Below are 24917 nucleotides of genomic sequence, written 5' to 3'. Positions count from 1 at the left end.
CCAGAGCCAGTGTACATACACCAGAGCCAGTGTACAAAGAAAGACCAGAACCAGTGTACAAAGAAAGACCAGAGCCAGTGTACAAACAAACACCAGAGCCAGTATACAAACATCAAAGCCAGTGCACAAACACCAGAGCCAGTGCACAAACACCAGAGTCAGTGCACAAACACCAGAGCCAGTGTACAAACAAACACCAGAGCCAGTATACAAATATCAAAGCCAGTGCACAAACAGCAGAGACAGTGTACAAACACCAGAGTCAGTGCACAAACACCAGAGCCAGTGTACAAACAAACACCAGAGCCAGTATACAAACATCAAAGCCAGTGCACAAACACCAGAGACAGTGTACAAACACCAGAGTCAGTGCACAAACACCAGAGACAGTGTACAAATGCCAGAGACAATTCACAAACACCAGAGTCAGTGCACAAACACCAGGGTCAGTGCACAAACACCGGAGACAGTGCACAAACACCAGAGAGAGTGCACAAACACCAGAGTCAGTGCACAAACACCAGAGTCAGTGCACAAACACCAGAGACAGTGTACAAACACCAGAGTCAGTGCACAAACACCAGAGTCAGTGCACAAACACCAGGGTCAGTGCACAAATGCCAGAGACAATTCACAAACACCAGAGTCAGTGCACAAACACCAGGGTCAGTGCACAAACACCGGAGACAGTGCACAAACACCAGAGAGAGTGCACAAACACCAGAGTCAGTGCACAAACACCAGAGTCAGTGCACAAACACCAGAGACAGTGTACAAACACCAGAGTCAGTGCACAAACACCAGAGTCAGTGCACAAACACCAGGGTCAGTGCACAAACACCAGAGACAGTGCACAAACACCAGAGACAGTGCATAAATGCCAGAGACAATTCACAAACACCAGAGCCAGTGCACAAACACCAGGGTCAGTGCACAAACACCAGAGAGAGCGCACAAACACCGGAGACAGTGCACAAACACCAGAGAGAGTGCACAAACACCAGAGAGAGTGCACAAACACCAGAGAGAGTGCACAAACACCAGAGAGAGTGCACAAACACCAGAGAGAGTGCACAAACACCAGCGAGAGTGCACAAACACCAGAGCCAGTGTACAAACATCAGAGCCAGTGTACAAACACCAGAGCCAGTGTACAAACACCAGAGCCAGTGTACAAACATCAGAGCCAGTGTACAAACATCAGAGCCAGTGTACAAACATCAGAGCCAGTGTACAAACACCAGAGCCAGTGCACAAACACCAGAGACAGTGCACAAACATCAGAGCCAGTGTACAAACATCAGAGCCAGTGTACAAACATCAGAGCCAGTGTACAAACACCAGAGCCAGTGTACAAACATCAGAGCCAGTGTACAAACATCAGAGCCAGTGTACAAACACCAGAGCCAGTGTACAAACATCAGAGCCAGTGTACAAACATCAGAGCCAGTGTACAAAATCCAGAGCCAGTGTACAAACATCAGAGCCAGTGTACAAACATCAGAGCCAGTGTACAAACACCAGAGCCAGTGTACAAACACCAGAGCCAGTGCACAAACACCAGAGAGAGTGCACAAACACCAGAGAGAGTGCACAAACACCAGAGAGAGTGCACAAACACCAGAGCCAGTGTACAAGCACCAGAGACAGTGTACAAACACCAGAGCCAGTGTACTAACACCTGAGCCAGTGTACAAACACCAGAGCCAGTGTACAAGCACCAGAGACAGTGTACAAACACCAGAGCCAGTGTACTAACACCTGAGCCAGTGTACAAACACCAGAGCCAGTGTACTAACACCAGAGCCAGTGTACAAACACCAGTTAGAGTGCACAAACACCAGAGCCAGTGTACAAACACCAGAGCCAGTGTACTAACACCAGAGCCAGTGCACAAACACCAGAGAGAGTGCACAAACACCAGAGAGAGTGCACAAACACCAGAGAGAGTGCACAAACACCAGAGAGAGTGCACAAACACCAGAGAGAGTGCACAAACACCAGAGAGAGTGCACAAACACCAGAGCCAGTGTACAAACACCAGAGACAGTGTACAAGCACCAGAGAGAGTGCACAAACACCAGAGAGAGTGCACAAACACCAGCGAGAGTGCACAAACACCAGAGAGAGTGCACAAACACCAGAGAGAGTGCACAAACACCAGAGCCAGTGCACAAACACCAGAGACAGTGTACAAGCACCAGAGAGAGTGTACAAACACCACAGCCAGTGTACTAACACCAGAGCCAGTGTACAAACAAACAATGGGGCATATTTACTGTTGTTAACCAGATACCGCGGTCCAGCAAACTCAAGGGCCTGTGTCCAGGCAAACAGGGCCTGAGCACTGACAAAGATCAGGATTCATAGCCATATTTCCCACTCAGGAAAGGCTGATCCTTTACAGCTTCCTGGCTCCACATATATTCTTCACTTCATGTACAACAAGGTTCTTGGTTATGATGAATATTAAAATATCAGCCTCACCTCAGTCAGTAGACCTGATTCCTGCAGGTTCACCAGACAGCACTGGAAGAGCTGCAAGAGGAAAGGCTCAAAGTGAGTAACACTGGCTAAATAATGGTCCCCAATTCAGGCCAGGACTGAACTTGCAGCAAACTTCATGCAAGAGTTATTCGTATCGATGAATGAGGGAATTCAGTGAACTCCAGTGAGAGTCAGCACCTTCAGGAGAGGAGAGGAGCTGAACCCCAGTGAGAGTCAGCACCTTCAGGGCGAGGAGGGGCAGCTGAACTCCAGTGAGAGTCAGCACCTTCAGGAGAGGAGGGGGAGCAGAACCCCAGTGAGAGTCAGCACCTTCAGGAGGGGATGGGGAGCTGATCCCCAGTGAGAGTCAGCACCTTCAGGAGAGGAGGGGGAGCTGAACCCCAGTGAGAGTCAGCACCTTCAGGAGGAGGGGAGCTGAACCCCAGTGAGAGTCAGTACCTTCAGGAGAGGAGGGGGAGCTGAACCCCAGTGAGAGTCAGCACCTTCAGGAGAGGAGAGGGAGCTGAAACCCAGTGAGAGTCAGCACCTTCAGGGAGAGGAGGGGGAGCTGAACCCCAGTTAGAGTCAGCACCTACAGGAGAGGAGGGGAGCTGGACCCCAGTGAGAGTCAGCACCTTCAGGACAGGAGGGGGAGCTGAACCCCAGTGAGAGTCAGCACCTTCAGGGAGAGGAGGGGGAGCTGAAACCCAGTGAGAGTCAGCACCTTCAGGAGAGGAGGGGAGCTGAACCCCAGTGAGAGTCAGCACCTTCAGGGAGAGGAGGGGGAGCTGAAACCCAGTGAGAGTCAGCACCTTCAGGGAGAGGAGGGGGAGTTGAAACCCAGTGAGAGTCAGCACCTTCAGGAGAGGAGGGGGAGCTGAACCCCAGTGAGAGTCAGCACCTTCAGGAGGGGAGGGGGGGCTGAACCCCAGTGAGAGTCAGCACCTTCAGGGAGAGGAGGGGGAGCTGAAACCCAGTGAGAGTCAGCACCTTCAGGGAGAGGAGGGGGAGCTGAAACCCAGTGAGAGTCAGCACCTTCAGGAGAGGAGGGGGAGCTGAACCCCAGTGAGAGTCAGCACCTTCAGGAGGGGAGGGGGGGCTGAACCCCAGTGAGAGTCAGCACCTTCAGGAGAGGAGGGGGAGCTGAACCCCAGTGAGAGTCAGCACCTTCAGGAGGGGAGAGGGAGCTGAACCCCAGTGAGAATCAGCACCTTCAGGTAGAGGAGGGGAGCTGAACCCCAGTGCGAGTCAGCACCTTCAGGAGAGGAGGGGGAGCTGAACCCCAGTGAGAGTCAGCACCTTCAGGGAGAGGAGGGGAGCTGAACCCCAGTGAGAGTCAGCACCTTCAGGAGAGGAGGGGGAGCTGAACCCCAGGGAGAGTCAGAACCTTCAGGAGAGGAGAGGAGCTGAACCCCAGTGCGAGTCAGCACCTTCAGGAGAGGAGGGGGAGCTGAACCCCAGTGAGAGTCAGCACCTTCAGGAGAGGAGAGGGAGCTGAACCACAATGAGAGTCAGCACCTTCAGCAGAGGAGGGGAGCTGAACCCCAGTGAGAGTCAGCACCTTCAGGAGAGCAGGGGGAGCTGAACCCCAGTGAGAGTCAGCACCTTCAGCAGAGGAGGGGAGCTGAACCCCAGTGGGAATCAGCATCTTCAGGAATACAAATAACCTGAGCCTCTGTGCTATCAAGTACAGCCAAAGGAGGGTGTTGGGAGTGGAGTGAAGTGCTTCATCCATGTAGACCCATGGCAGCACCTATTGATGATTCAGAGCCTTCTGAGGCAAATGACTTCATCACTGATGAGATAATCGGGACACAGTCAGATACATGAACATGACAGTACCATTTACAGTCGGAAAATATCGACAAGCTGCTGAGTAGGAGGGAATCCACAGGATTAGGCAATCTCATGATATCCCAAAGCCCAGGGGTCCTGAACACTGCCCATTGCGCGTACAAGCTGGGGACAGGACAGAGACTCACATTTGTGATAACCCGTAGCTTCTTCGTATAGGCGACTTCTGTATTCAGCAGCTCCCAGAGGGCCTCCTGTTGATGACACTGCTTCCGGGTCAGCTTCTGTTGGGGAGAAGGACACACAGGAAGGTGGTGATATCATAGTACTCAAGTACTCAAACTTCCTTCCTGTAAATATCCCACACACTAAAAATCCCCCCAATAAGGTTCCACAGCACCCGTCTACCTGTGCTCCCCATATATGTGGGGTTATTAATAGGGATGTCTGTGTATGTGCGTATTTATTGGTGGACCGGGATATGGAGGATGAGGGGATTCCAGGGCTATTCTATAATAATCTTTATTGTCACAAGTAGGCTTACATTAACTGCAATGAAGTTACTGTGAAAAGCCCCTAGTTGCCACATTCCGGCACCTGTTCAGGTATACAGAGGGAGAATTCAGAATGTTCAAATTAGCTAACAGCACGTCTTTCGGGACTTGTGGGAGGAAACCGGAGCACCCGGAGGAAACCCATGCAGACACGGGGAGAACGTACAGGCTCCGCACAGCCAGTGACCCAAGCCGGGAATTGAACCTGGGACCCTGGCGCTGTGAAGCAACAGTGCTAACCACCGCGCAACTGTGCCGCCTCTACATCCTCCTGAACTCAAGATTGAGTTCAACAATTTCAGATCATAATCTCTGTTCCCATTATCTCAGATAACAGTTCCTGGTAATGATTCTGCTATTGTCATTTATACTTCCTCTCGACCTGTCCTTTGTTTTTTTCACTTGTTTCACCCGCATTTGGTTTCCACCACCACCCCTTTGATTATTTTACTTCCCCTGCCTCAACCCTATCATAGATCTTTCCTTCTGTTTATTCGTGCCTTCCCCTCTTGCCTGGCTCTGTATCAGTTGTAACATCCCTAATTTTACCAGATCCGAGGGAAGGTCATTGCTGAAATGTTAACTTTCTTTCTCTTTCCACTCGCGCTGCCTGAATGACTCAGTGTTGCCAGAATTTCATGTTTTTATTACCCTCATACCCTCACTTCCCTCTCATGCTTTACATCCCTCCTATAAACAACACAAATTAAGCGAGGGATTATGATGCTGGGCTAAGGAGGTTCAGTGTTACTGAGCTAAGCATGGGGTTGTCTCATCCACATGTTATTCACCACATCACTCAGGAGAATTAGGAATTAGAAATGTGACAAGATTTAATGAGGAAGCAATTATTTCTTTTTTATCCCATCCTTAAAGTTACAAAGTCAATGCTCAGGGTGGACAGGGCAAATCCTTATTCAATCTCATTGCTTGCTCCAAAAACCAACTCAAATTCAAACTGAAGGCAATTCATGATCTCTACAGGAGAGACATATAAGATCCAAACTGACAAGAAAATACACCTTGGGCTTGATCTGAAACTTGATCTGAACCAAAAGGTTGAGAAGCGATGAGGAGGCAATTTTAATCTAGTTCAAATCTGACATACCTCTGGAGAGGCTTGAATCTGACACTGCAGGCCCAATGAGAAGTGGGTTATACCGAGATGTCACATGGGCCCATTTTCACAATAAACTTTCAAATCAAAGATCAAAGCAATCTAATGAACATAGTAAAAATCCTCAGTGAGTCACAAACAATAAAAAATAAAAGGCATGATCTTCTGTCCACGCTGCGCCGGTAAAGCATCACGCCGCAGCACAACGTGGCCGGTGAAAGTCGAGAAATCCCTCTCCCGGGATCTACCCAGCTCACAGCGTCTAGCGAGATTCAACGCAATCTCGTGAAACATTGCAAGGGGAATCCTGCTCACAATGGGCAGGATCACGTTTTAGCAAATCTGCATATTAGAGCGAGGCAGTAAGCCTTACACTAATGTGCAGATTCCCAAGGTACTTGCGTCTTTGGGATTCAATCCCTTTGCCTCAGGGACCTCGGGTGAGCGCCGTTCAGTGCTGGTCCCCACAAACGGAGACCAGACAGATTGGCACTCGTGGGGGTCTCCCAGGGGATCGGACGCCCCCAGCTGCATACCCTTTGGGCAGGGTGCCAGCCTGGTGGCGTCCAGGTGGCACTGCCAGCTGGTATGGGCACTGCCAGGATGCTAGATTGGCACTGTCAAGGTGCCAAGTTGGCATTTTTTTTTGTAGGCGCACAATCGGCTGGAGTTGCCTGATGTGGGTGTTCGGGGAGGGGGGTCGCGGCTGGGACCCTCCCATGTTGTGTTCGGTAAGGGGGGCCGCGGCTGGGACCCCCCCATGTTGTGTTCGGGGAGGGGGGGCCGCGGCTGGGACCCTCCCATGTTGTGTTCGGGGAGGGGGACCGCGGCTGGGACCCTCCCATGTTGTGTTCGGGCTGGGGGGGAAGTTTTGAGATTCCTTTTGGGGAGTGCTGGGAAACACGCGGCTAAACGCGCTCGCTCGGGAACTTTGTTCTATTTTGGGATGATTGCGCCCATAATTTTGTTGGTGAAATATTTACAAAACAGAAGCCCAGAGGAATCACTATAATTACTGAATACATTTCTAAATGGACATTCTAAAAATTATTTTTATGCTGTTTGTCATCATTTATTTTCCCTTTAAAGGTTATTAAATTGAGTGAACAGTGAGAGAGTGGCAGGGTTTACTCAATCATTGATGGCACACACTCTACAAGCAGAGTTTGAAATCGGGCCTCAGTACCCCTGTGTTAGTCAGGATTCCTGCTGCCAGATAAACCTTGACTAGAAAGTGCAGGTATTGGATGAGGCCAGAGTCAGGAAGTACTGCGATGTCCTCCCACTTGAATATCATAATGTGTCACAGGGCTCAGACAGGGAGAATGGTCACTGGGTGGGGATATCAGAGCATGCCTGGAGGGATTGTAATGAGGTGTAGGGGGTTGGGCTGGGTTTGATTTAATGTCCACTTGAACAGCATCTTAGCCTGGCTGATCCAGTCACCTTGGGATCCTCAATGATCTCCTGCCAAGATCCCTCGAGGTACAGGTTGGCCTCCTCCTCTTCCTCCCAGGAGTCCTGGTCGAATCGTAGCTGTGCTGGCAGTTTGGGTAGACCAAACATGGTGTATGTATGAAGCTTGCTCTGAAGCAGGTCCATTTTATCCATTTCCTGCACAGAGATAGACAGAATAAACAATCATGACCATGGTCAAGTCTGAGCGACAGAGCCTTCCTATTCTCCCCTTGCTCTGAAGATGCTGACTTGTGCTGAGATTTGTTTTAAAAAAAATTTTATTCACTTATGGGATGCGGATGTTGCTGGTTATTGCCCATCCCTAGTTGCTCTTCAGAAGGTGGTGGTGAGTTGCCTTCTTGAACCGCTATAGTCCTTCAGGTGTAGGTACACCCACTGTGATGTTAGGGAGGGAGTTCCAGGATTTTGCCCCAGTGACAGTGAAGGAACAGTGATATATTTCCAAGTCAGGGTAGCGAGTGACCTGGAGGGGAACCTCCAGGTGGTGGGGTTCCCAGGTATGTGCTACTCTGGTCGTTCTAGATAGTAGTGCTCGTGGGTTGGAAGGTGCTGTCTAAGGAACCTTGGTGAGTTACTGCAGTGCATCTTGTACACATGGTACACATGGCTGCCACTGTTCGTCGGTGGTGGAGGGTTTGAATGTTTGTGGAAGGGGGAGCAAACAACTGGGTTGCTTTGTCCTGGATGGTGTCGAGCCTCTTGAGTGTTGATGGAGCTGCACTCAGCCAGGCAAGTGGAGAGTATTACAACACACTCCTGACTTGTGCCTTGTAGATGGTGGGCGGGCTTTGGGGGGGTCAGGAAGTGAGTTACTCGCCACAGGATTCCTAGCCTATGACCTGCTCTGGTAGCCACAGTATTAATATGGCTAGTCCAGTTCAGTTTCTGATCAATGGTAACCCCCAGGATGTTGATTGTGGGGGATTCAGTGATGGTAAGGCCATTGAATGTCAAGGGGCAGTAGTTAGGTCCTCTCTTGGAGGAGATGGTCATTGCCTGGCACTTGTGTGGCACGAATGTAACTTGCCACATGTCAGCCTAAGCCTGGATATTGTCCCGGACTTGCTGCATTTGGACATGGACTGCTTCATTATCTGAGGAGTCGCGAATGTTGCTGAACATTGTGCAGTCATCTGCAAACATCTCCACTTCTGACCTTATTATGGAAGGGAGGTCATTGATGAAGCAATTGAAGATGGATAGACTGAGGACACTACCCTGAGGAACTCCTGCAGTAATGTCCTGGAGCTGAGACGATTGGCCTCCAACTACCACAACCATCTTCCTATGTGCCAGGTATGACTCCAACTAATAGAGAGTTTACACCCTGATTCTCATTGTCTCCCATTTAGCTAGGGCTCCTTGATGCCATACTTGATGTCAAGGGCAGTCACTCTCACCTCACCTCTGGCAGACAGCTCTTTTGTCATATTTGAACCAAGGCTGTAATGAGGTCAGGAGCGGAGTTCATGCATGTGGCTCTCTAGCCCAGATAGTGAGCATCAGTGTCGAGGTTTACCATGGGGGCATCAACGTTGAAATGGACTTTGTTCCTAAAAAGCAACAAGCAGCAATCAGGGGTCATTGGACAGTGATCATGGGAAGGAACCCTCCTGATTTCCCTTCTGTCTAACCCAGGAATCACTGGACAGTGATCAGAGGCAGGAACCCTCCTGATTTCCCCTCTGTCTAACCCAGGGGTCACTGGACAGTGATCAGAGGCAGGAACCCTCCTGATTTCCCCTCTGTCTAACCCAAGGGTCACTGGATAGTGATCCGCGGCAGCAACCCTCCTGATTTCCCCTCTGTCTAACCCAGGGGTCACTGGACAGTGATCCGCGGCAGGAACCCTCCTGATTTCCCCTCTGTCTAACCCAAGGGTCACTGGATAGTGATCCGCGGCAGGAACCCTCCTGATTTCCCCTCTGTCTAACCCAGGGGTCACTGGACAGTGATCAGAAGCAGAAACCCTGACTGATTTCCCCTCTGTCTAACCCAGGGATCGATGGACAGTGATCAGAAGCAGAAACCCTGACTGATGTCTCCTCTGCCTAACCCAGGGGTCACTGGACAGTGATCAGGGGCAGGAATCCTGCTGATTTCCCCTCTGTCTAACCCAGGGGTCACTGGACTGTGATCAGGAGCAGGAACCCTGACTGATTTCCTCTCTGTCTAACCCAGGGATCGATGGACAGTGGTCAGGAGCAGAAACTCTGACTGATGTCTCCTCTGCCTAACCCAGGGAGCACTGGACAGTGATCAGGGACAGGAACACTGCTGATTTCCCCTCTGTCTAACCCAGGGATTACTGGACAGTGATCAGGGGCAGGAACCCTGACTGATTAGGGGCTGGTTTAGCTCACTGGGCTAAATCGCTGGCTTTTAAAGCAGACCCAGGCAGGCCAGCAGCACGGTTCAATTCCCTTACCAGCCTTCCCGAACAGGCGCCGGAATGTGGCGACTAGGGGCTTTTCATAGTAACTTCATTGAAGCCTACTCGTGACAATAAGCAATTTTCATTTCATTTCATTTCTCCTGTCTAACCAAGGGATCGCTGGACAGTGATCAGGAGCAGGAACCCTGCTGATTTCCCCTCTGTCTAACCAAGGGATCGCTGGACAGTGATCAGGAGCAGAAACCCTGACTGATGTCTCCTCTGCCTAACCCAGGGAGCACTGGACAGTGATCAAGGGCAGGAATCCTGCTGATTTCCCCTCTGTCTAACCTAGGGATCGCTGGACAGTGATCAGGGTAGGACCCCTGACTGATTTCCCCTCTGTCTAACCCAGGGGTCACTGGATTGTGATCAGGGGCAGGAACCCTGACTGATGTCTCCTCTGCCTAACCCAGGGAGCACTGGACAGTGATCAGGGGCAGGAATCCTGCTGATTTCCCCTCTGTCTAACCCAGGGATCGCTGGACAGTGATTAGGGGCAGGAACCCTGCTGATTTCCCCTCTGTCTAACCCAGGGATCGCTGGACAGTGATTAGGGGCAGGAATCCTGCTGATTTCCCCTCTGTCTAACCCAGGGGTTACTGGACAGTGATCAGGAGAAGGAACGCTGCTGATTTCCCCTCTGTCTAACCAAGGGATCGTTGGACAGTGATCAGGGGCAGGAACCCTGCTGATTTCCCCTCTGTCTAACCAAGGGATCGTTGGACAGTGATCAGAGACAGGAACCCTGACTGATTTCCCCTCTGTCTAACCCAGGGATCGCTGAACAGTGATCAGGGGCAGGAACCCTGACTGATGTCTCCTCTGCCTAACCAAGGGATCACTGGACAGTGATCAGGAGCAGGAACGCTGACTTTGCCTCTGTCTAACCCTGGGATCACTGAGCTCAATTTTTGCAATCAACTGAGCAGACAGTGAGTGCTGGATCTTGAAGCTCTGCTGATTTGTATGTTCAGCCTGACACTGGGCTGAGAAGCTGAGCCACCTGCACAAGCTCTTCATGATGCTCTGAATTGTGAAGGCCCTTTAATTTCAGGTCAGTGATTAAAAGCCACCCGAGATATCCACAACAGCACTGTGAATAACAAGACTGCAGATGCCCCCACTCTTACCCCATGAAGGCATCTTCCCTTCTTCGGGATGACTGGGTGGTCTATCTTGCTCTTCTCAGTGGGTTTATTCTGAATTCCCCTCCTCCCCGACCACCCACCACGTGAGGTTGAGTGTGCAGCTGTTTGCCGCTCGTGCCCATGTATTGTGGATTGATTATGTCTCTCCCTCTGCTCTACACCCCACTTGGGGCTGCACAAACCACAGGAACTGCATAACAGAGAATGGAATCCAACCCTCCTCCAATCCCTGATCAATCACATTAGCACTATTCAGACAGCTGCAGTTCACTCACTGTAGCCGGCCTAGAACAGGCGACAAGAGGGTAGTGAGCTCCAGAACAGCTCCAACAGGCTGTGCCTGCACTGTCTAAACCTTTACAGACAGCTTGCACCCCACTGCCCATTTACTGCTGACTGCAGGCCTCACTCAGCAATGCATTCCGGTGAATGAGGGGCCGTAGGTGACTGAGCTCACTCCCTGAAACAGGCAGACTTTCAAACAACTCTAACCCTCTCTCGCACACACTACACCATTCCCTCCCTTCACCTGTGCCTCCCCATATCCCGCCCCCCCAACAACACCGTTTAGCATCCACCCCCGAGTATGCTCTACACACCCTGGGTCCCGATTTTCAAACCCACCCCCCATTTCACTCTGCCTCCCCCTTACCCCTATCTGGGCAACTACTTAAGAAGCCATTAATAAAAGTTGATTTAGACCAGTGGGTCAGCACCCACCCGGCCAAAGGGTCCCGTGCTGGCCCCAGAGCCAAATAAGCCACTGAAGCGACTGGCAGCTCGGTTTTTCCAGTTGTCTGCACCACCACTGGGCAATGAGGAACTGAGCGGAGAGAGGGAGTCTGTCATCAGGAGCGTGGATTCGCCCAGGAACTCCATCATATTTTTCCTCCGCCTGCCCACTACCTGGAAAACAAAAAACGGACAAAGTGAGCGAGAGATAGATCGAGTCCGGCTGATGAGCAGAGGAAGAGAGAGGGAGAAGGAGGAGGGAGGGAGTTAGAGACAGCGAAGTGGCGGGGGTGAGGCAAAGTGGGATTAGACGATTGATGTGCCCAATGCAGTGCAGCACAAGACGCTGTGAGAATGAAGTTTCCTCTCTCCACATGGCATAAAACAGAAATTACAGACAAGGCTGTAGATTAATCGGGGCTGCAGCATGGTTTAACAAGACTACAGTAGACGAATGCGCAGCATTACATAAACCTCAGTACACGGTGTGACAGAGAGTCATGACCCATCAAGCGTTTCTCAGTCCTGGTAGTGAACAAATCCAAAGCCTTTTTTCTAATCTCACAAAAGCAGAGAGTTCTGGCCAGGCCTATTTAAATATCTAATTCAGTAATAAACTAGATCTCAAATTCTCAGATACAAAAACAACAGCAGCCAATCCAGCAAGTCAACACTTACAGGAGAGGAGGGGGAGCTGAACCCCAGTGAGAGTCAGCACCTTCAGGAGAGGAGGGGGAGCTGAACCCCAGTGAGAGTCAGCACCTTCAGGAGAGGAGGGGGAGCTGAACCCCAGTGAGAGTCAGCACCTTCAGGAGGGGAGGGGGAGCTGAACCCCAGTGAGAGTCAGCACCTTCAGGAGAGGAGGGGGAGCTGAACCCCAGTGAGAGCCAGCACCTTCAGGAGAGGAGGGGGAGCTGAACCCCAGTGAGAGTCAGTACCTTCAGGAGGGGAGGGGGAGCTGAACCTCAGTGAGAGTCAGCACCTTCAGGAGGGGAAGGGGAGCTGAACCCCAGTGAGAGTCAGCACCTTCAGGGAGAGGAGGGGGAGCTGAACCCCAGTGAGAGTCAGCACCTTCAGGAGAGGAGGGGGAGCTGAACCCCAGTGAGAGTCAGCACCTTCAGGAGAAGAGGGGGAGCTGAACCCCAGTGAGAGTCAGCACCTTCAGGAGAGGGGGGGGGAGCTGAACCCCGGTGAGAGTCAGCACCTTCAGGAGGGGAGGGGAGCTGAACCCCAGTCAGAGTCAGCACCTTCAGGAGAAGAGGGGGAGCTGAACCCCAGTGAGAGTCAGCACCTTCAGGAGAGGGGGGGGGGGAGCTGAACCCCAGTGAGAGTCAGCACCTTCAGGAGGGGAGGGGGAGCTGAACCCCAGTCAGAGTCAGCACCTTCAGGAGAAGAGGGGGAGCTGAACCCCAGTGAGAGTCAGCACCTTCAGGAGAGGGGGGGGGGGGGGGGGGAGCTGAACCCCAGTGAGAGTCAGTACCTTCAGTAGAGGAGGATAGCTGAACCCCAGTGAGAGTCAGCACCTTCAGGAGGGGAGGGGGATCTGAACCCCAGTCAGAGTCAGCACCTTCAGGAGAGGAGGGGGAGCTGAACCCCAGTGAGAGTCAGCACCTTCAGGAGAGGAGAGGGGGAGCTGAACCCCAGTGAGAGTCAGTACCTTCAAGAGGGGAGGGGGAGCTGAACCCCAGTGAGCATTCACACCCTCGCTGGTTTCATAACAATTTAATGCCCTGATCTGGTATTGCAACAAACAGAAAAACGTGAGGGACTGCACATCTAAGTAATTCATTGCATGTGAAGCAGTTTGTTTTGCTCCTGACAGGAGATCTGATTAGGATCAAATTAAATACAGATCTTCCTGTTTGGTACAAGTTGCAACGTCCAAGGTCCTCTGCTCTCGCCCTCTCCACACACTGCCATCACCAGCCTGTACTCAGCAAGCACAACAGGGACTGCTGCTGGGGTTTCAACTGTCCCCAGTGCCCTGAGACAGGGAGGGGACAATCAGCCCGCGATTGCATTTCTACTCGGGTATTCCTCAATCCAGGAAATGGTTGGGAATAAAATTAAGTGGGTGGGTTCTGAGTAAGAGTGACAGAGCGGAGTAGCTGGATCTGAATAGGTCTGACGGACGGGGAGCATCTGAATATTAACAGCTTTAATCAGAACAAAAACAAGAGTTGTATTTAAATAACGCTGTCATAATATACACCAGTACATTATGGTGCAGACACACACACACACACTGATGGACATGCAGTGGGACCAATCAGCATACACAACACCGCAGCCAATCACCAGTGAGAGCACACGCACTATAAAGACAGGGGACAGGAGAATTCCCGCTCATTCTAGTAGCAGCCAGCTCGGAGCACAGAGCTCACAGCCTGCAACACAGACATTCACCATGTGCTGAGTGCATCGCCTGGTTAGGACTAGGCAATGGTCAACAGTTAAAGCTGGTATTGCATTTACCCACAGTTCAAGTATGTTAATATAGTTAACCTTATAATAAAATAGAGTTGCACCACTTCCAGTGTTGGTGACCTGTTTGTGATCCAGAACACCCAACACATCAAACGCCTTTCCTGGAGTCATCCGAAAGCAATTCTAGCCAATGAAGTACTTATAGTCACTGTTGTAGCATACAAAATATGGCAGCCAATCTATGCACAGGAAGCTCCCATAAACATTAATGCAATAATGACCAGGTAATTTGATTTTCTGATAATGATTGAGTGATAAAATTTGACGAGGATGCCAGGGATAACTTCCCTGCTCTTTGAAATGTTGACATGGGACTTTAATGCCCACACGAGAGAGCAGACATATCCTCATTTTAATGTCTCCTCCAAAAACAGTGCAGCACCCTGAGTACTGTACTGGAGTGTCGGCCGAGATGTTTGTGCTCAGGGGCGAAATTCTCCGGAAACGGCGCGATGTCCGCCGACTGGCGCCCAAAACGGCGCAAATCAGACGGGCATCGCGCCGCCCCAAAGGTGTGGAATGCTCCGCATCTTTGGGGGCCAAGCCCCAACCTTTGGTGCCCCTCCAGCTGGCGCGGAAATGACATCTCCGGGCGGAAAAGGCCTTTGGTGCCCCGCCAGCTGGCGCGGAAATGACATCTCCGGGCGGCGCATGCGCGGGAGCGTCAGCGGCTGCTGACAGCTTCCCACACATGCGCAGTGGAGGGAATCTCTTCTGCCTCCGCCATGGTGGAGACCATGGTGAAGGCGGAAGGGAAAGAGTGCCCCCACGGCACAGGCCCGCCCGCGGATCGGTGGGCCCCGATCGCGGGCCAGGCCACCGTGGGGGCACCCCCCGGGGCCAGATCGCCCCGCGCCCCCCCCAGGACCCCGGAGCCCGCCCGCGCCGCCTTGTCCCGCTGGTAAGGTAGGTGGTTTAATCTACGCCGGCGGGACAGGCATTTTAGCAGCGGGACTTCAGCCCATCCGGGCCGGCGAATCGCGCGGGGGGGCCCGCCAACCGGCGCGATTCCCGCCCCCGCCGAATCTCCGGTGCCGGAGACTTCGGCAACCAGCGGGGGCGGGATTCACGCCAGCCCCCGGCGATTCTCCGACCCGTCGGGGGGTCGGAGAATTTCGCCCCAGATCTCCGGAGTTGGGGACTGAACCTTCTGACTTAGAGACAAGAGTGTTACCAGCTGAGCTCTGGCTCACACATATACAATTCTTCCACCTGCCAGTTTGAGAAATGGGGCATGTTCCCTGACTTGTTTCGGCAAAAACACTTAAGATGTCGAAACAGTAAAGGTCTCATTTGTCTCTTGGGTGATGAGAAAAGAATTTCAGCAGAATCTGGGTCAGTAACTAGTCCATCACATTGTTCACTTGCCCAGGCTCAAAGTCAAGCAGGAAATAAAAATGTTGTACAGAGAGGATCAATGGTGTCAGGGGAACCAATCAGAGGAGTCTGCTAAATCGGACCTCTTCTGACCGGTTTGCTTGTAACTCAATGGTTACTTTTTAATGGGGCCCTCCAGCTCCCTCCTTTACCTAGCCCTCCAGTCACAAAGGCCAGATATGCATGTTATCAGTGCCCTTATTTGCACTGGGAGACTATGAACATAGAAAGTAACTGGTTTCTGTTAATTTAATCAATGTGAGCAGCTACTGAAATCTAGGCATAAAAAAACAATGATTCAATTCTCATCTACTGACCAGCTATCTCAGGTTGGATAGTCTGGACCCCACTCTCTGCTGCTCCGGGATCAGCTGACATCAATCTAGATGGAGGCTCATATACTCACTGAATGATTGTGAGACTACAAATCTCAACGTCCACCCTAAGCTCCTGGTCCCTTCTCCTCTGCCCCCTACAGCCTGGGTACCCTTGCCTCCTTCTCCTCCCACTTCCCAGCTCCCTGAACCCATTTCTGATTCCCTGACCCCTGCTATTGGCCCTCTGACAATGCTGCTCCAAGTGGACCATAATGCCCTTAACAGAGGCCCCACCACCACAACAAAGCTGTCAAGGTTTGGACCAAGTATGGATGGTCATAAGAGTCATACAGCACGGAAACAGGCCTTTCAGCCCACCATGTCTTTGCCGACCATCAGTTTTGAAGCTTGGATGCCAGCTTTTGAGCCTCTCTCGTACTTCAAGAACATAAATCTGTGCTGCTCTGTAAAATCAAAACTCAGTCACTCCATTTCAGGGATATACTGACCTCATATTCCCTCGCATCACAGCCCCACCTCCACAAACCTTTCAACCATCCATCCCAGCCCTTCACCTCAATCCTCACCTCGATTCCTGTTGAACCAATAGCAGGGTTACTGGCCACGCCAACAGAATCCCAGTTCGGCCACACTGACACTCTGAGCAGCTCAACAGCCCCGGGGGCTGGGCAGTCCTTCATCCTGGATTCAAGTACAGGAGCAATCAAAATGAGCGGCGAGTGAAGCAGGGGATAATGGGGCAGTTCCTCGCAATCCCAAAACAGGCGATTTGTTCCCTGCCGGCACCCAGTTCCTGCTGCAGTCAATCAGAGAGGGAAAATGCTGGTCTCTCTGGAGCTGATGAAGTGTCTGTCGACAGCTCTCTCCTAACTGCTGCCAAATGGTTCTTATCAGGAGGGGGGTGGAGCTAGTCAGCAGGAGAATCCTCACCTCAATAACCAGACAAATGTTATCAGTTCAGCAACAGGATAGCTGGTTCAGACTGTCCAGCAAACAAAAACCTCACTCTGCCTCACAACATACAGACGACACGCAACTCACATCTTTCCTTGTCCCAACAGTCTGATCAGCACACTGACAGAGAGGGTTAACTCAGAAATAGAGAGATAGGGTTAGTTCAGTGATAGTAAGCAGGTTAGTTTACTGACAGGGAGAGATTTAGTTCAGAGAGAAGGATAGCTCAGTGATAGACGGTCAGCTCAACAATTTAGAGGGTTGACTAAATACAGACGGTTAACTAACAGCCTTACTGAAAACACTAACCTATTATATTAAGTTCAGTACAGTCTAAAGATCAAAGGTCCCTGACTATGGCAGTATGTTAACATGTTTCTTATGCTACTGAAATGGTCAGTGTATGAAGACAATGCAAGAGGCTATCCTCAGAATTCTGTGTGTGCATTAAGATCAGTTGAACCCCAAGAAGCTCATGGCCCATATCTTCTGAGGGTGTCTAGCCTGGAACCCAGGTCCTGTACATCAGTGAGGGGGGAGAAAATGCTGTTTTCCAGATGGTGGTATTGCAGAGGTTAAACCCAGGCAGAGGTTAAAGTCCAACGTGAGCACTTCCAGCTCAGGGAAAACCCCAGAGGTTAATCATTGATATTTTTCAGATGCTGCATCATCTCAATCCATAGGAAAGTCACAGAACAAAATCTTAAGAGTTCGGCCATGGACAGTCAGCAGATGGTCAGGGGCAAATTTACCCAATAGCTGAGCCTGCAAATATCCCACATGTGGGATTCCTGGCGTAATGTTGGTCATAATTCTAAAATTACCAGTTCCATCTGAGCATGTGTCATGTCTCAAATTACTCATAAATAAGATCATAAAATGCTTTTTTTCTGAAAGAATCTTTCTAACTTGCATTTGTCTGAAGCAATAAGAATTGCTCCCACCTTCTCTCCCTGGAGTGTGTCTGTAGATTTATGAATCAGCACAAATAGATAACACCCACCCCACACACAAGTCCTGGCTCCCTGGAGAACAGCCAGGGTTTGCTTTACCTGAACCTTTTTGCTGTTCCCTCCTGCTTTGGCTGAGAAATTAAGATTGTACATTTGGGCCAAGTGAATTCCCCTCCAAATTGGTTGGTAGCATATTTGTGCTAATGGTCGTGAGCTTGGCATCGTATTGCTGAACCTGTGGTTCCACCGGGTCCGCACGAATGAATGAATTAATGAAAATCGCTTAATGTCACAAGTAGGCTTCAAATGAAGTTACTGTGAAAAGCCCGACAGTTCCTCCATGTGCCTGATGGCTGAGGGTATGAGCTGTGCATTCATCACGGACTCCAAGATAAGGTGAGGGCTGGGATTCTCCGAGCCTGCGTAGGGTTGGAGAATCGGCGTGCGGGTGCGCGAATCCCGCCACACCGTTCCGACACTGGGCCACCGCTTCTCCGGCGACCAGAGAATCGGCAGCAATCGCGCCGGAGTTGTCGCTGCGGCGGCCCTCGCGCCGATTCTGCGCGCTCGACAGGCCGAGTGCCTGCCGGCGTCATTTGGTATGGTCCTACCCGGCGGGACTTCGGCGTTCTGGCTGCAGGAGCCGTCCTGATGAGGGGGCGGGGGGAACCAACTCCGGGGGGGGGGTGGGGGTGTCTCCACAGTGGCCAGGCCCGCGATCAGGGGTAACCAGTCGGCGGGCGCGCTAATTCCGGGGGGGGGCTATGTTCCTCCGCGCCGGGCCCCTGTCGGGCTCCGCCATGGGCTGGCGCGGAGACAGCCATGGCGCGCCAACCTTCGGTACCGGAGCAGCCCACAGCACTCCACCGCCGTTCTAGCCCCCGAGGAAGGGGTGAATGACTGAGCCTGGAGGCCTGTTGACACCGGCGTCTCTCGTGCCGGTTTTGACGCCGGCGTCAACACTTGGCCGGGATTTCAGAGAATCCCGGCTGAGATGTGTGAAACTGCTGTCAGAGAAAAACTGAGATTGGGCATCAGGAACCTGTCATATTCAAGAATCCAAGCTGAACATCGTAAGCCTGTATTGCCCTGTCCCTTCCCCAAATACACACACAGGACCAGGTGACCAGTGCCGGGTGAGTGAGTTGCGATTTGCATGGCAGGTTAATCAGTTATAAGTAATGAGGAAACAAAGGGCAGCAGCCTCTGTGTGCGCTTTCTGGATTCCTCTGTCAAGGGAATCACGCTGGGCTTTCCCTCGGCATCTGTTAACCTTTTGAGTGCCATTAAATCCTTCAACTCAGCTGGTTGCTTGCTCAAGTTAACCCTTCAAGGATCTAAATTCCCAGCTGCTGTGCAGGATATGAATTTGTCTGAAATCCAGCACCAAATGTGGAGACTGGATCAAAGTTTGAAGGGATGTCAGTATCGTTGTTATGTTATGAAACTAATAATCCCAGAAAACAGGAGTTCAAATCCTACTAAGGGAGTCTGAGAATTGAAATTAAGTTTAAAAACTGCTGTTAGTAAAAGTGACCATTAAGCTATCAGACTGTCAGAAAACTCTAACTGGTTCACTAATGTCCTTTCAGGAAGGAAACCTGCTGCATTTACCCAGTCTGGTCTGTTTGTAACTGCAGTCCCATACCGATGGAGTTTACACTTAACCACTCTCTGAAGTGGACAAACCACACAGCTTGTCAAACCATGAGGAAGGATAGATCGCCCACCAACACCATCTCAGGGAAACATGGGATCAAAGGAAATCATTGTGGTTTGTGTATTGCAGTTGGAGAAATGTGGAGGATGGAGAGGGATTTCGGCGGGAGGAGGAGGGGAATGTAGAGGGAGGGGGAGGTACAAGTGAAAGAAAAGAATCAGAAAAAGTTTGCAGGCCCTCCCACATGATAAGCAATAGTCAGAATTTAAAACCATAGTGGCTGGTGCACTCAGAGTCTACAGGCTGTGAATAAACAACTGGTTCAACAACTGAAGTATTCATCCCCGGGGATCAGGCTTGTGTGGAATGACCAGGCCCCCTGACTTGATGACTTTAGACCCATGTTGATCTCAGGGAAAATTCTCCCCGGTTATAGTGTTCTGGGCACCTGACAAAGGAGCACTGTACAGAGACTCACGGGAACACAGTACCTGGGCAAAATTCACCCCATATTAACCACCTGCCAATCACGGACCTTCCATTTAGGTCACATTTGAGCCTCTGTTATTTCAGTGTTTTTGGTGACTATCCAAGAAGCAGTAGCGACACTTAGACAGAGTATCTTACCCCAATATCCATGGTGTCTCGTCCCTGCACAGGTTGCTCAGTTCTATCTATCGCTGGGGTGCAGATGAATGTGGGATTGACTACCGAGGACCGCATGATGGGTAAGCTCAAAGATTTGATCTCCTTAACGGTCTGTTCCACCTTCAGCTCATTGCTGGGTTTTGCTGCAAAGTGAGGACAGAGAATGTGATTAGAGATTTAGGCGGAAAGCACATTCCCCACTCCCTACATTACCATAACCAGATCAGAGCAGCAATTGATACAAATACACTCTGTGACTGCAGTTCTTCGATTTCCTGACTGACCCCAGAGGACACACTCTCTTGTTAACTGCAAATCAACAGCCTCTGCTTCAGAATTACCCTCGGGTAAGCGACTGATGGAAATGCTAACTGGGGCATGGCATAATCTAATTTTCTGCCATCTCACATCAGTCACTACTGATGGAAGTGACACACTGTAATCACACTAAAATCCCCCCTGTGAGATCCCAACATTAATTATATTCCTGAACTTGACACTAATCAAACCCTTGTACATGTTTGACACCAATTACTCTGGTAACTTTGTGCGACACAAATGCCAGGAAATGACCATCTTCAACAAGAGAGAGTCTAACCGTCTCCCCTTGATATGCAATGGCATTACCAGTAGTGAATTCCACATCAACATCCAGAATGTTACCACTGACCAGAAACTAAACTGGGCAAGCTATATAAATACTGTGGCTAGAAAAGGAGGTCAGAGGCTGTGAATTCTGCGGAGAGTGACTCATCTCCTGACCCAAGATCTGTCTACCATCTACAAATTTCAAGTCAGGAATGTGATAGAATACTCTCCACTTACCCAAGTCGGTGCCTGGATTGCGATTGTCTAAGTGTCCTTCCTGTTTATTTCCCTTGTTCCCATTTTTAAAATGTTATTTTATTATTTTGCTCCGTGGACTGATAATCGGAATGTGTTTTTAAGCAGAAGGCTGACGGTTAAAACAGCCTGCATGTCAGGACTCAGATTTTGTTTTAGCCAGACTCCTCAGCACCGAGTGGATCTTATGAACCAGGTTTGGAGGGAGTCGGATCGATTGGTTGGCAAGCAACCTGTGGGTTGGCCAGGGACAGTATTCTCCCTGACAATGGTCAGTGATTATTCCTGCGTGATGCTTTCTGAGAGAACTGGGCAGAAGCATTTAGAAGTGCTTGCTGAAGTGAAAGAACTGCTTTATTGTTCTGACAGCAGTGAGTGCCCGGCACATCCTTTGTTGTGAACTTAGAATTTGGAATGGTGCTGAGTCTGCAGACAAGACAGACACTCTTGCCAGAGAAAGTCATCTTAGAAGTATCAAAAGTAAAGCCGAAAGTCCAAAAATCAGTAACAATAAGTCATCCCAGTGCATCAAAGATCTTTATTCTTTTATTTTTCTGAATATTTTCTTTCCCTTTGTGTTGTTTGTCTGTGTGTGTGCATAGAGAGAGTGGGGGTAGTTAGGAATGTGGATTGGGAAAGGGGTGTTAGATAGTTACATTTCTGTAATTACCGAGTGTGATTGTTATTCAGCGTGTACCAGAGTGTGATTGTTATTGAGTGTGTACCAGAGTGTGACTGTTATTGAGCATCAGTCTTCATGGTGGAAGACACCAGTGGGATGCCAGAGAACCAGGGGGCAGAGGTGAGTGCAGTGACCATTACTAAGGAGAAGGTTCTGGGGAAACTGAAAGGTCTGAAGGTGGATAAGTCACCTGGACCGGATGGACTACACCCCAGGGTCTTAAAAGAGATAGCGGAGGAAATTGTGGAGGCATTAGTGATGATCTTTCAGGAATCACTGGAGGCAGGAAGGGTCCCAGAGGACTGGAAGGTGGCTAATGTAACACCACTGCTTAAGAAGGGAGGGAGGCAGAAGACGGGAAATTATAGGCCGGTTAGCCTGACTTCAGTCATTGGCAAGATTTTAGAGTCTGTTATTAAAGATGAGATCGCGAAGCACGTGGAAGTGCATGGTAAAATAGGACTGAGTCAGCACGGCTTTGTCAAAGGGAGGTCGTGTCTGACAAATCTGTTTGAGTTCTTTGAGGAGGTAACAAACAAGTTAGACAAAGGAGAATCAGTGGAGGTAATTTATTTAGATTTCCAGAAGGCCTTTGACAAGGTGCCGCATAGGAGACTGTTAAATAAGTTAAAAGCCCATGGTGTTCAGGGTAAGATCCTGGCATGGATGGAGGATTGGCTGACTGGCAGAAGGTAAAGAGTGGGGATAAAGGGGTCTTTTTCAGGATGGCAGCCGGTGACTAGTGGTGTGCCTCAGGGGTCTGTCCTGGGACCACAACATTTTACAATATACATTAATGATCTGCAAGAAGGTACTGAAGGCACTGGTGCTAAGTTTGCAGATGATACAAAGATCTGTAGAGGGACAGGTAGTATTGAGGAAGCAAGGGGGCTGCAGAAGGACTTGGACAAGCTAGGAGAGTGGGCAATGAAGTGGCAAATGAAATACAATGTGGGAAAGTGTGAGGTTATGCACTTTGGAAGGAGGAATCTAGGCATAGACTATTTTCTAAATGGGGAAATGCTTCGGAAAGCAGAAGCACAAAGGGACTTGGGAGTCCTTGTTCACGATTCTCTTAAGGTTAATGTGCAGGTTCAGTCGGCAGTTAAGAAGGCAAATGCAATGTGAGCATTCATGTCAAGAGGGCTAGAATACAAGACTAGGGATGTACTTCTGAGACTGTATAAGGCTCCGGTCAGACCCCATTTGGAGTATTGTGAGCTGTTTTGGGCCCCATTTCTAAGGAAGGATGTGCTGGCCTTGGAAAGGGTTCAGAGGAAGTTCACAAGAATGATTCCTGGAATGAAGAACTTGTCAAATGAGGAACGTTTGAGGACTCTGGGTCTGTACTCATTGGAGTTTAGAAGAATGAGAGGGGATCTTATTGAAATGTACAAGATACTGCGAGGCCTGGATCGAGTGGACGTGGAGAGGATGTTTCCACTTGTAGGAAAAAGTAAAACCAGAGGACACCGTCTCAGATTAAAGGGACAATCCTTTAAAACCGAGATGAGGAGGAATGTTTTCAGCCAAAGGGTGTGAATCTGTGGAACGCTTTGCCGCAGAAGGCAGTGGAGGCCAATTCACTGAGTGTCTTAATGACAGAGATAGATAGGTTCTTGATTAATAAGGGTTAAGGGAGAAGTGTTGCTAACTTTTGGTTGGTTCACTTGGCTCTGTTTTATAACCTTTGCTCTCGAGTCGCCAGGTATCTTTATGATACCGCCATGAGGTTCAAGTTCGAGTAATGACCAATAACTCAATACACCGATTAGTAAGATTTAAATCAAAGCACATTTATTATACACAGTAATCGCTCCTCATGCACAAATTCTACGTCTAAGCTACTTCTACGACTAACAGGCCTGTACTTAACTTCGGACTGGCCCACCAGGTCAGGGGAACAAATGGCCTTTCGTTCGGGTTCTGAGTCTGCGGGATTCGAAGTTGGTACGGATTGGTAGCTAGAAGCGCCTATCTCGTAGCGAGCGTTGACTTAAGACTTATGATCTCTCGGCGGCAATTGGACCGGTCACGGTCAATGTTGGTTCACGTTGCTGGGTGACCCGGTCAAGAAGAAAGATTTGAACTTGGGGGCTTAACTTTATAGTCCCCAGGGGCTTCCCGCCTTTCGGGGCGGACCCTCTACCTGGTTCTAGGTGATTGGACCTCGTTCCAATCGCTTGGTTCGATTTCTCCAATACTGGAGCGGTTCCCTGATCGATGGGCGGTCCTGAGGTGTCCGTTAACCTCTTTTGTGTTGGCTCCTGCTGGCGCCGGGGAGTCTGGCTTAGTTTTGTTTGTCCCAAATGTTGCTATTGTTCCCGGGGATTGCTTATTAGTATGTAGATGGTTGCTACGTTATTATGCAGATGGCTGCTAGTATCGATGCTGTCTGGGCCTTTGCAGAGTTAAATACACCTGCTGATTTCTGCCTGTGTTGGCTGAATTTCCCTTCAGCCTTTGCCGTTCGCCATTTTAAATCGGGACTTGGCCAACTCAGGTGGCTACACACCCTCCTTGTGATCCTAACGCGAAACGTGAAGGATCACATAACTGCGTTGCTTTCCATTCCCTGACCCGGCGAACTCTCTTCGATGGCCTCTACACTGACCATAACTATGCAAGAAAATCTTAACTGACATTCTGAGGGGCGCTATGTCAAACAGGGACATGCATTACAAAACAAGAAAATGGGAACCTCTAACTACCCTTAAACTACACTCACTCAAATATTTCATCACACTAACTTCCCAAACCATACAAACAAAATCATAGCAGTTTTATACACATTTTCCTGGCTTGGCAGTCAAGCTCAGGATTGTACAATTGCTCATGAACATTTCTTTATTTACAACAAAACGCAAATGAATGCTCTTTATTATAGATCGCGGGGGTCGGGGGTCTGGTCGTATCCGAAAATAGGGGATCTTATTCTATATACCGGGGTGCAAGCGCGGTAGGCTCTCCTTCTCCACTTTCTCAGACGAATAGTCTGCACGATGCAGCAGAGTATTGCCAATACCAATAGGTATTCACGTAGGACAGGGAGTACCAGGTTATAAACCTGTCACACCAAGATGGTGTGGTGTCGCTTGTGACTGGGCTCTGGGTACTGTGGGGAAGTGAATCATTAACGGTTGGGGGAGGTGAGGTCAGGGGGTTCGCGTTCGTGCGCAACCAAATGTCCATGATAACGATGAGCCACGCGGAGGATGTCCTCATGG

At 50.1% G+C, this 24917-nt stretch overlaps 1 protein-coding gene across 6 annotated transcripts in view; it reads right to left on the bottom strand.

The window, feature by feature from the left end:
- The window catches only part of LOC140392662 (pleckstrin homology domain-containing family G member 5-like), a 337052-nt gene that overhangs the window by 21050 nt on the left and 291085 nt on the right, over positions 1 to 24917 (bottom strand). For all 6 annotated transcript variants that reach the window (XM_072478154.1, XM_072478158.1, XM_072478155.1 and 3 more), the window contains 5 exons: positions 20145 to 20308; positions 11737 to 11922; positions 7399 to 7566; positions 4470 to 4565; positions 2488 to 2538 (listed from right to left, as the gene is read on the bottom strand). In XM_072478154.1, the coding sequence (XP_072334255.1) occupies positions 2488 to 2538; positions 4470 to 4565; positions 7399 to 7566; positions 11737 to 11922; positions 20145 to 20308 (665 nt within the window). The remainder of the gene's footprint in view (positions 1 to 2487; positions 2539 to 4469; positions 4566 to 7398; positions 7567 to 11736; positions 11923 to 20144; positions 20309 to 24917) is intronic.

The sequence above is a fragment of the Scyliorhinus torazame genome, chromosome 16 (assembly GCF_047496885.1).
Source record: "Scyliorhinus torazame isolate Kashiwa2021f chromosome 16, sScyTor2.1, whole genome shotgun sequence".
In the NCBI taxonomy this organism is placed as follows: Eukaryota; Metazoa; Chordata; class Chondrichthyes; order Carcharhiniformes; family Scyliorhinidae; genus Scyliorhinus; species Scyliorhinus torazame.
Note: the sequence above shows the minus strand (reverse complement) of the source record. Positions and strands in the feature narration are given on the sequence as shown.